This window comes from Ixodes scapularis, unplaced genomic scaffold (genome assembly GCF_016920785.2).
Source record: "Ixodes scapularis isolate PalLabHiFi unplaced genomic scaffold, ASM1692078v2 PGA_scaffold5__190_contigs__length_132052651, whole genome shotgun sequence".
NCBI lineage: Eukaryota > Metazoa > Arthropoda > Arachnida > Ixodida > Ixodidae > Ixodes > Ixodes scapularis.
Window position 1 is genome coordinate 76,326,265 of NW_024609880.1, and position 14,908 is coordinate 76,341,172.

General features: G+C 41.7%; 1 protein-coding gene and 1 pseudogene across 1 annotated transcript; both read left to right on the plus strand.

Annotated features, from left to right (window-relative positions):
- The first annotated feature begins 4,885 nt into the window (after window positions 1-4,885).
- LOC115327151 lies at window positions 4,886-5,773 on the plus strand (annotated as a pseudogene).
- A 3,728-nt stretch (window positions 5,774-9,501) lies between these two features.
- Window positions 9,502-10,146, plus strand: LOC121838171. Its single transcript, XM_042294255.1, has one exon. The coding sequence runs from the start codon at window positions 9,502-9,504 to the stop codon at window positions 10,144-10,146; it is 645 nt and encodes a 214-aa protein (XP_042150189.1).
- The last annotated feature ends 4,762 nt before the right edge of the window (window positions 10,147-14,908 follow it).

Genomic DNA, 14,908 nt, shown 5'->3' on the forward strand with positions numbered 1-14,908 from the left:
CGAGCATTTTTGACATAATAATAGTTCTAGACATTCGTCATTGCGTAATTGAAAAAGAAAAAGAAAGATCGGTCATACACTGATTCGTAGGTGCTCCTTGAGCTCCAGCAAAATATCATGTTTCCAGACATAATTATAAGCAAATGTTAACAAAACGTACGGTGAATTAAAGTCACAAAAACATCAGGGAAGCTACGCCACTTCCGTACAAAACAATTTCCAAACACCTTTTCTACGAGGTACGTACGCTTATAAAGCCCGTGTCATTAGCGACAGTTTAAAAAAAAAAATATCGCAAAACTCCGCGTCAGGACTAGCCCACGTTCCTGTATAGCCTCAACACGTTCAAAGTATGTGTGTGTGCGTGTTTCCTTTTTGTTCAATGTTCATTGGGTTTTGCGGTTGCTCACGCCCATACACAAAAACAGCGCCGGTCAATACAAACGCTACGTTGTTGCCGTGCCGACACTGACAACTTCTTCGATCGCGTGATTGTATCAAGCTGTCCGTGCCTGAAAAGGAGTCAAATATTTCGAAACCCTATATTCAACGGCAATTAAAGGAACGCAATGAGGAACTTGTTACGTTCGCGTTTCTCACCTCTCGATTTTCTTTTGTGTCGTTCTTATTGTCTAATTCTAGAATCTCATTTATAAACGAGTTATATATATATATCAAAATATCCTCGGAATGCGACTTGCCTCGCGTCTCCTGAGTAGTCAGTAGCTGTAATACTGCACGAAATGGTGGAAGTAATACAACCCGCCTTGTTGAGGGCGTGTCGGAACGACACCAGACAGAGGTCGGCGCCGCCAAATTAAACGACGCCGTCTCTCCTCCACGCCGCGCCGATGCTAAAAATAAAACCCGATCATGCGCCAACGAGATTAGCCCATCAACCCTAACAAAAGGAAGAAGCGAGAGCACGCCTCCGCTTCCTCTGTCTAATCTCGCGCTCCAGCAAGGCCTCGAGTGATGTATAGAATGAAGCCGAGAACAAATATGTCGGCCACGTCGGCAACAAAGCCCCCTTCAACTCTTCACCGTCGCCGTCAAAAAGGCAGCTTCCAAAAGCAACACACAGCGGTGGCCGCTATTGACTTCACACAGTATCGCTGCTCTCGGGCGCACCAACCGTATAGCGGAGCAGCGCGAGCTCGCTCATCTCAGCACAAAGTAGTCGGCTCGCGCGTGCCATTGTGCCGCCATTTTGGCCGGTCATTGTGCTCCCTGTGTGTGTGCGTGTGCGTGCGGTGTGTGTGTGTGTGTGTGTGTGTGTGTGTGTGTGTGTGTGTGTGTGTGTGTGTGTGTGTGTGTGAGTGTGTGTGCGCGCGCGGGCGGGGTGGGGGTATTAGCGCCCAGCGATCCTATAATGCGAGGTGGTTACGCTCAAAATTGGGGCATTCAGGGCCGGAGCCACTTTTGGCCCACGCAGAATCGCGAGTCGCGCTCTCTTCATCGACGAGTGATTTGAGAGTGAATACAACGACGTGCACTAGAAGAGCCTTCGCCGGCGCACAACTTTCCAACAAATTTTTTTTTTTTCCACTAAAGCTGGTTTGCGAGAGGACAAAAGAGCAAGCTGAAAAGCCTCGGGGAATCTATAGAGAGCGAGCGAGAGCCGCTCCTTGCAGAGAAGACGACGACCAGAATGGAAAAGCTTTCTTGCGGTAATAAGGTGTATGGGAAGAAAGACCGTCGGTGAACACTAATAAGGTCTTTGTCGTCGCTTTCGTCTTCGCCCGTCGTGGGGCCTTTGTCGACGGTGGCTTAGTACGCCGTGAGGGCTTAGATTTGAGAGTGTTTCCAACAGTTCGATCAAGGTCACGGGGTTTACAATACGAGATGCGAGGAGGTGACAAAAAGCCTTGATCGTCTGCGAACGTATCCGCCTTTTCTCCTGCGTTCCTCCTCACCCCGCGAAAACAACTCGCATGCGGACTTGCCACCGATCGCCGCAGGAGGCGTCCGTCACTCAATTGCACGCGCTCCCCGCGTGGTTTGAGTTGGTCCCTCTCTGAAATCTAGGCTCTCCAAGCGCCCCGCCTCGTCTCTTTCTTGATATTGCACAGTCGGGACAGTTCGTCCTCCTCTCCTCGTGCCCCTGGGAGACTCGAACAAAAGGTTTTCTCTCTGTTCCATACAGCCTTTCAATTGAAAATTCTGTAATCGAGAAGCGCTTTCGTTTAGAGCCATTTCCTGATTGTGGCACAAAAAGAAATCGCGAGAAGCGGAGCTGTCGCTTCTACGACACTGTCTTTTGGGGCTGAGCCCCGCGTGTTTCTTTTTGTAAGAACTGATGCGAGTGTCTTCTGTGTGTTTTTATTTCTTTGAGGGAGGTTATGATTGTGATAATAGTAAATGTTAAAGCGGAAGGTCTCGATCTGATAAGGAACGCTACCGCACTACTGTGTGTAAAGGAACGAAATACGCAGAACAGTCGTAATATAATCGCGACTAATTGAAGCGTGCTGCAGCGTACGTATAAAATTGTATAATGTATTTATATATCTAGTTACGTATATACAGGGTGTCTTTTTAAGCTTTACAGATTTGTTTTAAAAAAGCCATGAAAGTTACACTAATGCGGTTTGTGCAGGTAAGTTATACGACCGGGGGACATAGTGTAGGGGGCTAATCTTAACGATCGGTCGGTTAATTAATTAAACTTCTTTAATGAACTTTTTTAATTAATGAAAATAGACATATGGTTCCAATAAGAAACTTGCTGAGCGTCATCGAAAACCAATAAATCAGTAATTTTCAGAAATACTTTGAGCGCGTGAGAAGCGTAGTAGTGCACTAGAGTTACCACTCGTGGAGCAGGTGCAAAGCTAGCGGTTGCGGAACGTGATGATAATCTTATCATCCGCGTTCCGCTACTTCTAGCCTTGTACCTGCTCCACGAGTGGTAACTTTAGTGCACTACTATCCTTCTCACGCGCTCAAAGTCTTTCTGAAAATTACTGATTTATTGGTTTTCGATGACGCTGAGCAAGTTTCTATTTGAAACCATATGTCTAATTTCATTATTTAAAAATTAATTAACGAAGGTTAATTAATTATCCAACTTACCGTAGAGATTAGCCGCCCACATAATGTCCCTCTGGCCGTACAACTTACCTCCACAAGCCGAATAAGTGTACCTTTCTCGGAATACATTTCAGCACTCAAAAAACAGGGACAAAGAGGCGTGAAACAGACAGCACAGTGCGCTGTTTCTTGCAACCAACTAGCCCAACAATCTATTTTACCTTTCTCGGCTCTGTAAAACTTATATATATATATATATATATATATATATATATATATATATATATAAGCTTTACAGAGCCAAGAAAGGTATATATATATATATATATATATATATATATATATCAATTTCTGACCAGCTCTCTGTGTACTATTTAGTTTCGAATTCGTTTAACTTGGTAGACGACAACCGTTTCTGATTTAGTCCGCCGAAACCAGTGGCCGGGGTGGTCTAGTCGGTTAAGGCGTCGCCCCGGACAGGCGAAGGTTTCGGGTTCAATCCCCGCTCCTGGCCCAATTTTTCGCTCTCTTTCCCTTTCCCTAACTTTAATGCAATAAATTCAATAATCACCTTCTCCTCTCTTCGTTCATATTTGAAGTACACCACGGAATTGTTTATTATGAATAAAAACATCTGTTATATTCCTTGGTACCTCGTTCAAACAGGGTAGTACGTACCAGACATGTACATAACACGTTATTAGTAACAAGTAACGCATTTAGTGACTTTTAAAGCCAAGTAAGAGTAACGTCATTTTGTTATTTCTGAAGAGTAATGTGCCTCGTTTTGATTCTAACCTGAGTATGCGTCTACTGCTACTTAGACAGATGGGCTACCCGAAACACAACTAAAGAGTATAGCAGCGCTCCTCGTTGAACACGTGAGTCGAACTTTTCAGCTGGGAATGTCCTTCTCCCAAAGAACACTCAAGGTTCGTTGGTTGAACCTTCTATGTCGTGTACAGACCGAATGTAAATCCGGAGGTTGACAACGCGTGAAGGCACAAAACGCATAGTCAACTTACAACTTTAGAAGCATGAAGAACAAAAGAGAGGAGAATCCCGGCTGATAAGACTGCTGACTGTGCGAGTTAGTAGTTACTGTTTGTGAGTGTTTTTTTTTTTTTTTTTGGGGGGGGGGGGGGGGGGGGAGACCCAAATTTACCAGCTTTTCCTGAAGCACAACACTGGCGTTGCTTCGAGTGCGTCAGTAGAACGCCTCTTCAGCGTCACCGGAGATGTATTCTCAATGAAGCGGGGAAACGCAACTGGAAACGTAACGTGACGTAACGCAGACCAGCGGAATGCATCGCCAAGAGAACTAAGTTTTCAATTTTTGTAGGCGCCCATCTGCCCGCAAAACGAACGAGACGGCCGATCCTGGATTCAAGCGACGATATCAAGAGATAGCTGCACGTCAACGGCCACCACATCGATACCCAGTTATCAGCGGATGATTGCTCGCGGCTGCTGGCTGACAGCGCATCGGGACAGCCTATCGTCGGAATCTCTGGGATATAAAAGCGGCAGTCGCTGAACAACTCTTCGCAGACCAGCGGAATGCATCGCCACGAAAACGAAGTTTTAAATTTTTGTAAGTAAGATTTCATATTCACTCACTTACTATTTGTAAGTGCGTGGGTGTGCATTTCGCTGGTATGCTTTTTTCTTTTTTTCTTTTTCTTTTTTTGCTTTTTTGTTTTTTGTTTGGTGCTTTCACGAAGGTGGCTGAAAAAAGTGACTGTCTCTCTTGCCTGAAAAAAAAAAATGGACATGATGCTGCATGTAATAAGTGTTCGGAGTGCGCAAATTATTACCACATGGGCAAGTGTTCTGGACTGACAAAAATGTTATGAAGTCAATGAACGACGTAGAAATTTCCGAGTGGCAATGTAACACCTACAAGTTGTATTCCCAACGACAGTCTGCGACTCCCGAGGTATCTCAAGGGGCGTCAGAGCTGACCCCAAATGAGGAAAAACTTGAAAGGTTACTCAAACAAAATGAATCTATCAGTGCAAAGTTGACCTCCGTCCTTAATAGGATGTCTTGCATTGAGAGGTCTCTCGAGGCGCAGACTGCGGGGTCTGACGCGATGATGCTCAAAATAGAAAATCAGAGTAAAACAATAGCAGGAATCGAGGCAGCCATGAATGATCTGACAGCAAGGTATGAGGAATTGAACGTTCATTTGGATAACCAAGACAAAACAATAAATGAATTACAGCGGAAAATCGGTGAACTAGAGGGAAGGATTTCACAAAGGGATGAAGAGGTTGGCGAACTAAGAAAGGCTATCGACAATGCAGAGCTGTACTCTAGACGCCAGAATATTTAAATCCATGGTAGAGTACAACAACCGAATGAAGATGTTATGAGCGTAATCAACACAGTGGCAACGAAGCTGGACCTAGCACCAGTGACTTCGAATCACATCGAGGCTGCCCACAGGCTAAACGCTAAAGAAAGAAGAATCGCAACTATATTAGTGAGATTCACTGAGAGGCGTACAAGGGACTTGGGGGTGAGAAAAAGAACTACTCTGAGAAATGAGAACATTTATACGAATGCAAACTTGACTAGAGCACTAAAAAGTTTGTTGTGGTCCACCAAGGCACGTGCGAAGGAAAAAGGGTACATGTATACTTGGATGAAGAACGGAAAAATATTCGTAAGGCAGAAGGAGGGAGCGGCTGTGGTTCAGATTGAGAGCGAACGAGACTTAATCAAAATTAGGTAATCATAGAATCGCTTTTCGAATCGTTCCGTGAGTGGGACGCATATGCGAAACGTTCTAGGGCGGAAAGAAGTAACGCTGCCACTAAACTAAGCTTAATTCATGTAAATGTTAGGAGTATTTACAGACATTGGAATCAGTTAATGTTAATTTTAACTACGCGACTACCAAGTTTGGACGTACTTATCTTGAGTGAGGTCAGTGCTGATGAGACAGGTTGCGCTACATTTTCCTTGCCAGGCTTTCATTTTTTCTGCTTGTGGCGAGAACAAAGGAAAAGTGGCGGAATTATGATGTACATAAATGACAAATGCTGATCAGAAAAAATAGACGTTTCATTTGCACAAGCAGAAGTGTGTGCTGCTATTGTTCACAAAATTAATTTTTCTACCTTTCTTACGTTGTGTGTGCTGTATACAGGCCACCCTGTTCAAATATACCTATATTCCGTAATGAATTAGAACAATTTCTTCAAAAATTTAATAACAACAAATATCTAGTTCTGGCAGGAGACTTCATCATGGATGTTCTGAATGAGAATAAACAGAGAGTACCGCGTTATTTTACGAGGGAGGAATATTATGGTAATAAAATTACAAAATCATGTATTGACCACATAGTTATAAGAATTAGTCATTTGAAAACACTGTCTGGAGTCATTAAGCAAAAGGTAGCTGACCATTACACTACTGTACTCTCAATATTAGGCGAAATTACTGCTCAACATGTAGATTCAGAAAATGGGTACAAAGCTATACTAGATACTAAAAAAATCGATAACTTAATACAACCGTTCGATTGGAATTCTTTATGAGAGTTCGATCACATTGCAGCCTATGACAAACTAGTGGACACGTTTCAGGATAATTATTCCAAAGGTACCAGAAAAATAAAGTTGAAGAAACGAAAACCTGAGAATGTTTGGATAAACGAGAAAATATTAGATTTGTGTGATCGAAAGGAAAGGCTTTGGAGCAGATTTAAGCAAGATCACGAAAACACAAAACTAAGAATTGAATTTCGTGCAGTGCGCAATAAAGTGACTGCAAAAATACGTTTAGAAAAAGGGAAGCATTATTTAAATCAGTTCACCTCCTCCAGAAGAAATATAAAAAGAGACATGGAACCTAGTAAACCAATTAACTGGTAGAAAGTCTAAAAATAGCGTGGATGATACAATTAAAAAAGAACTTTCCTGCATTAGGCTCTTATTTAACGTTATCGAAATCATTTAATAATTCTTTTGTTGACTCCGTAAGAAGCATAAAAATAACATTTCACTGATTCCCAATCCATGCTCTAGTTCGGCGTACTTACCTCAGATGACGGAGAGCGAACTTTTGAGGATCATAAATGCTATGCCAATAACTAAAACACCAGGATTTGAAAATATTAAAGTACGAGATATTCGGTACAATTCTGATAAATTAAAACACGTTTTAATAAAAATAATTAATGACACCGTTCATACCGGAAGAATTCCTAAGGGCTTGAAGATATCTATTATACGTCCACTGTATAAAAAGGGTAAAAAAGAGGAATGCGAGAGCTACGGACCCATTTCCTTTCTACCTGCATTAGCTCATATAAACGAAAAGTGGGTACAACTAACAATGACCAGTTTTTGTGATAAATATAATATATTTTCTAGTACGCAATATGGTTTTCGACAGCAAAAAAGTACTATTATACTTTTAGAAGATTTTTCTGACTGTGTTAGCGAAGTACTAGACAATAACAAGATTGCCCCGGCACTTTTTTTAGATCTATTTGATACCATTTGATACCTTTTGATACCATTGATCATTCTCTGTTACTTGAAAAGCTTTACAGACTAGGTTTCAGGCGATAGTTTTATAACTTTTTCAGAGCTACTTTAGCGAGACTACAAATGGTTAAAATTATAAATAACATAAGTAGTGCATCTCAAGTCCAATCTGGTGTACCACAAGGTAGCACTCTGGGACCAATTTTATTTAACGTTTACATAAATGATTTAGGTATTCTACCTCTACAAGCTAAGCTATTTCAGTATGCTGACGATACGGTGCTAGTTTTACTCTATGAAAACTATGATGATGCTGTTTTAGTCTTCCAAAGAGATATAAATGAACTAATAGGTTGGTTTAACTCAATTGCCATTTCACTAAATTTTGCCAAAACTAAGTTACTGTGTTTCCGAAATTCTCATAAACGTGTTGATATGTCACCTAGAATTTTACTTCATTCGACACCGTGTAATAATTGTACTTGTAAACCTTTGCCATACGGTAATTGTGTAAAATATCTAGGGGTGTACGTGGACGAATATTTATTATGGAATCAACATGTGGAATTTGTTACTAAAGACTACGTGCCGTTTCAGCATATCTGCACAAAATAAGAAGCTTGTGCAGCGTAAAGATTAGACTACTGGTGTACACGTCGTTAGCTGAATCAATTCTACGATATGGAATCACTTTATATGGGCACTGTTCTCCATACAAGACAAATGCAATAGACAGAATTTTAAAACATATGATGAAAAACATTACATACGGAACTCCATACCGAACATTAGATATGGAAGATAAAGCAAAGAAACTCAAAATTTTATTCTTTAAAAATTTTCATAGATATGTTACATTTATAAATTATTTCTACGATTCAACGTTAAAGGTTCCAGTGGACAAGCCTAGGGACCTAAGGCGCAAAGAAAGGTTTCAAATCCCCAGAATTTACACGCGATACGGAAAAAGATGCAGAACTCACTTTATTCCCACCTTATTTAATGAGCTCACTGAGCCTTTAATGAAAATAAATTTGATAAAAGTACTAAAAAATAAAAAATTGGTGCCTCTCATTACCTCCATAAGCACTGCTTTACTCCCATCACTGTATACTTGCCTCTTCTTAATGATTTCGATAGTAGTGTTCATTTTCTTTTGTGCCGAATTTTGGCTCTGATTTGTATTATGTTGGTATCAATGGCCACATTATACTCGTTCGATTTTTTATCATAATGTATTGATATGTATTTCGCTGGATTGTCTGGTCCTACGCACAAGCAGGAAACTGCTTTTGCGGGCCAGCTATTTTTATGTATCTGTAAAGTGAATAAAACATTATTATTATTATTATTATTATTATTATTATTATTATTATTATTATTATTATTATTAAGTTCCCAAAAGCGGCCGTTGCATCTTAACTGCTCTGCAAATTTGAACTGGCAATCACTACAGCTCGAGACATATGAACCCAGTGAGCATTCACGGACTCAAGTGAAACGCCGACTTCATCACAAGCAGAAGCCTCGCTAGAAATTCGTTCACTACACCTTGATCGGACGCGGGCTCCATCGGTAAGCCTACTACCCGCAATGAATTCTCTCGGTGACTGTTCGGTGTGCTTGAAACCTGTCCCATCAGATGGTAAATTCATGACGTGTGGTGCCTGCAAGAGTCTTTACCACTTGGGGTCTTGTGCCGGAATAAAAGAATCAACCTTCGGCGCGATGGGCCAAGAAAGAAGAGAGAAATGGCGCTGCCGGTCTTGCCGTTCTGTCGACTCCAGTTCGACGCAGGGAAGTGTGTTTGAGGAACCTCAAGGCATCTGTGCATCCGAGGAACTTCTCAGCGCGGTCAATACCAAGTTGGACTTATTGGTCTCTCTCAAGGCGAACGTCGACACTCTCCTCACACTTCCTTCCAAGGTCGATGAGCTGCTAACTTTGAAGCCGGCAGTTCAAAATGCAAGAAACAGTCAAGACACTTCAACAATCTATTGACGACCTTTCATTGAAATATGACTCGGTGCTTGCTAAGGCAACCGAAAACGAAAAGAACACCGAAGCACTCCAGGTCCGGTTGGCTGAGGTGTGCAGTGTTGTGGACGAACAATCGCGTACTACCCAGCGACTGCAGGGAGACTTGAACCACTTGGAGCAGCGGAGTCGGTCGACAAACCTGGAAATCCACGGACTGCCATGCCACAAGGATGAAAACTTGGAACGAATCATCGCCGATCTTGGAGACAAATTAGATTTGCCTCCACTCCAAGCAGGAGACGTCCTTGCCATCCACCGTCTTGCAACGAAGCCCGGCCCTGCGTCCCCAGTTTTGATAAGGTTTGCGTCCGTGAAGGTGTACGATGAATGGATGAGCCGTCGCGTACGATTGAGCTCACTTTATAATTCAGGTAAACTGCCGAAGGTTTACTTTAACGAAAACCTGACTCGAGCAAACAGAGAATTATTCTGGATGGCCAGGTCAAAAGCCAAGGAAGTGCTATTTAAATATGTCTGGGTAAAGGGAGGGAAAATTTTTGCGAAAAAAGAACAAGGCTCAGCGCTAGTCAGGGTAAACACAATCAACGACCTTGAGAATATAAGCTAAAGTAATGTCGACAAATTTTCAAGAATGTGGAGATTTCAAGGTTTTCAAACAGGGGCTCAATATAAAGAGCCAACTTTTCTTGGTATTACACGTGAACATTAGAAGCATAAGGAAATCTTGGAGCCTCTTCAACCTTCTTGTTAAGGACGTGACAGCAAACACGGACATTTTTGTACTTACCGAGACTAATGTGTCTGAGGATTGGTGGGATCTGTTTAAATTAGCTGGCTATAATTCCTTCTGGTTTTCGCGGTCAAATGTGGGGGGTGGGGGGATCGCGGTTTTCATTAAAAACAAATGGCTAGTTTCTAAACTCGACATCTCTTTTTCTCATGCAGAAACGATTGCGCTTAAAATTGAGAATTCCAATTTTATTTTTTTTATTTTAGCATGTTATAGGCCTCCTTCGCAAAGCGTTAGAAGTTTTCTAGAAGAATTGAAAAAAAACACTCAATGAAATGCATAACAGGGGTTTATTTTGCTTGGTTGGCGATATTAACATCGATGTAGCGAAACAGGAACGATCTGATGTGTGTGATTATTTAAACATTCTTGCAAACGAGGGTATTGAAAGCACTATTAAAGCTCCTACAAGAGAAGAGATAATATCAGGTAAACTAGTCACGTCCTGCATCGATCATATCTGCGTTCGAGCTGAGAATACCGTTACAAATTCATCAGTTATCACGGAAAAAATGGCCGATCATTATTTTGTAGGATGTCAGTTTGTAAACTCTGGGGAGACAAAGCCTGAAGCCGAAACAAAGCAAATAGAAATTATCGATAATGTAAAACTAGATCGCCTCGTTTCGACATTTGATTGGATCTCATTTCGCAAGTCCACATCCCAATCCGACCTGTACACAAAGTTCACACAGATCATTAATTCTTTCACAGAGAAATGTAAACGAACAGTTAGAAGAAAAAAACGAAGACCGGATCACGCATGGTTGAACACGGAGGTACTTACCGCCCTAAAAGCAAAATAACTCGCTTGGGCACGGAGTCGGCGGGCACCAGAGAATAATAAACTTCGTTCTGAATTTAGGATCGCCAGGAACAGAGCTAATGCTATGCTTCGACTGGCGAAAAGAAAGCACTTCAAGAACAAGTTTGAAAAGGCGCGCTTTAGCTCTTCAGAGACATGGTCACTTGTTAATACTGTTCGTGGTCATCAGCGAAAGCCATCCGTGGATGACGTTGTAAAAAAACATTTCGGTAACAAATTGAGAGATATTGTTGAACGATTCAATTCCTACTTTGTTAGATCCCCTTCTGCTCCAGAAAGAGTTGGTATTTCGGAAGCAGTAATAGAGATGAACGCAACCTCCGCTTTTCTTTATCCCATGAGCTTGGACGATTTACGTTCGATTTTTTTCAGCATTAAGCGCACAAGGTCTCCAGGCGTGGATCGTATAACTCTTGGTTGTCTTCAAAGAAACTTCAGATATCTGCAGGATACACTTCTTTTCATGTTAAACGGATTTATCGAATTGGGCGTGATCCCCAATGAGCTTAAGACTGCTTTAGTGCGACCGATTTTCAAAGGCGGGGATCCAAAAAAGGTAGAAAACTACCGCCCGATTTCGATTTTGCCCGTGCTAGAACATGTTTTTGAGAAACACATTTTCCATATAATGACCAGTTTCATTGATCAGTGTTCGCTGTTTTCTTCTAGGCAATATGGGTTTATTTCTGGGAGTGGTACGCAGTTACTTTTAGAGGATGTAGCTGACAAAATTTACTCTGGTTTTGAGGGCAACATGTTTTCATGTGCCGTTTTTCTAGACGTCAGCAAGGCCTTCGACACGGTAAATCATGAGATATTATTAGAGAAGCTTTGGAGGGTCGGTTTCCGTGGACCTTTTCACTCGCTCTTGAAAAATCTGTTAGAAGGTAGGGCCCAGGTGGTTTCTATAGATAAAGTTAATAGCTCAACCCAGTTGCTCGAAACCGGCGTCCCTCAGGGTTCGGTGCTATCCCCATTACTTTTTAATGTTTATGTAAATGACCTAGAAACTGTTATTTCTGGATGTGATATTTTTCAGTATGCCGACGACACCTTTCTTGTTTCACGACACATCAATTTCGAAAAGGCGGTTCACGCTCTGCAGTTAAATGGGCTTAAAGTTATGGACTCGTATGCGGCCAACCGTATAAGAGTTAACCCATTAAAAACTAAACTCGTCTGTTTCTGTAATCCCCTGAAACCCGGATTCTCCAATGCCCCTTTTCTTCTACACAGTTCTGGTTGCAAACTTTGTTGTTGTAAGCCTGTTCCCTGGGTGGACTATACAAGATATATGGGTCTGATTCTTGAATATGATATGTCGTGGAACAAACAAATGGCACATATGTGTTGTGTGCTAAGGAGAGTTACATGTATGTTGTATAATATGAGATTGTTTGTTCCTTTTAAGGTTAGAAAACCGATTGTCCATGCGCTTGCATACAGTGTACTGCGATATGGGGTGACGCTACATGCCTATTGCACAACATCTTGGCACTCTAACATTGACAGCATTTTGAAAGGAATTTTGCGAAGTGTAGCGTATAACTCATGTTCTTCATCCAGTGATGATTTTTTTTAGAGATTTGCAGATGCCAAGATTACGTAGTTTGTATACTGAAACTGTTGTGCTACGCCATTTTCGGAGTGAAAGTTTTAAAACAGTTCATACACCATCGCGCCTCCTCAGAACGTCTCCTCGGTATGAAGTGCAAAGATGTGTCACCAGATATGGAAAACGAATGCGGTCGTTTTACGTGTCAGACAGTTTTAATACCCTTCCTGAAGACATTTTCAGTGTTACTGGCAAAGGAGAGTTGAAGAAGTGGCTTCGTCATTATGCTTGTGAAAGCTAATTATTGTGCTGTTGTCGTTTTGAGTTGAATTGGGATGCTGGTTAGTTGAAGCTCATGATCGTGTGTTTGCTTCTATGTGCGTTCTTCATTATTTTCTCGCTTATGTATATTTTTTTTTTGTTTTTGTTTTGGATTTGACTTGGGAAGCTGGTTAGCCGAAGCCTTGTGTACGTGTTTGTTTATTCTTGTGTTCTTTTTTTCGCCTATGCGAATTTGCTGGGTCCAGTCCTACAAGCCATTGTCGGCTTAGACGGACCCGTCATTTGACATACCGAAAGCGTTGTGTGAATAAAAAGATTATTATTATTATTATTATTATTATTATTATTATTATTATTATTATTATTACTGACTTTTCTATATTTTGTATAACGGAAACCTGGTTATGCCCAGAAATACTGTCTGGGGAGTATTTTTCGTCGGATTTCCTTGTGCATCGCAGTGATCGTGATTTATCTCGCGGAAAGAAAACGGGAGGCGGTGTCTTGATGGCAATCGATAGGTCTTTGAAGTGCACCAGGCGCGCCGATTTAGAGACTTATTCGGAATCTGTGTGGGTAGAGCTGGAGTGTGATAATCGAGAACGCGTTCTGATAGGTACTTTTTATTTTCCTCCATACATTGAACCCGAGGAGTTTAATGATTGTCTCCTTGGAATTGAGGATATAGCAGACAAACTGGGTGAATGCAAACTATTAGTAATTGGCGATTTTAATGTACCAGGTGTGTGCTGGGAAACTCACAGTGCTGTTTCAAGTAACTATTACGGTGCAAAGAAGGCCGGTCATCTTGTTGACTTTGCCTCTTTCATGGCCCTGAATCAGTTCAGCAGGGTTAAAAATGGTAAAGGCGCTATGCTTGACCTTTGTTTCTCAAACATTGATAACGTTTCTGTAACTAAGAGTGAATTTCCTTTAGTACCGACAGACAAATATCACCCTGCACTTGAGGTGGCTATAACCTTGAATGTACCTGTCAGCCGTATACCGGCTGCTAGTCTCACTTACCTAGACAAACTGCATAACTTCGCTGCTGGTGACTATGTGGGATTATATAACCACTTTTCTACGTTCGACTGGTCCCCTATCCTGCAATCATCTGACGTCAATTATCAGGTTCTTCAATTCACCACGGCGGTGCAGGAGGGAATGGATCATTACATTCCTCTAAAGAAGCATACCAATTCAAAATTTCCCTCGTGGTTTTCTCCGTATTTAAAAAAGTTGCTGAAGAAAAAAAGCTTCTCTCATCGCAAATTTAAAAAGACTGGCAGTCTCAGGTGGGAGGCTGAGTTCGTTCATTATAGACGCCTATGTAAGCAACATCAGAGGATTGATCATAAGATATATGTGGAGTCAGTGGAGTCCGAATTGAGGAGAAACCCAAGAAAACTCTACCGACATGTTCGTTCTCGAGGAGGAAAATTGATACATCCTGATATTATACTTAATGAGGAGAATGTGACCACGTCCAGTGTATGCGATATATTCGCGCGTCATTTCAGTTCTGTATATAAACACAATAGGAGTGGGTACCGACAGCCGCCATCCCCTAGCGTGAACGAATCCGTTTCCTCCCTGCCTGTGGATGAGGTAATGATTCAGGAATGCATAAAAAAACTGAGGCCTACCATGTCCACAGGTCACGATGGTATTCCAGCAACACTTGTAAAAGCATTTCACGAAATTTTTACGCCCATCCTTTATGATATTTTCAACAACTCCTTAAGAGCAGGAGTGTTCCCTGATATGTGGAGGAAGTCAGTCGTAGTCCCAGTCTACAAGTCTGGAAGTCGTACCACTGCATCAAACTACAGGCCAGTGTCTCTGCTGTGTACATTTTCGAAGCTTTTCGAAATGGTGGTCCACAAAACATTGTCCTTTCGTTTAAAAAATGT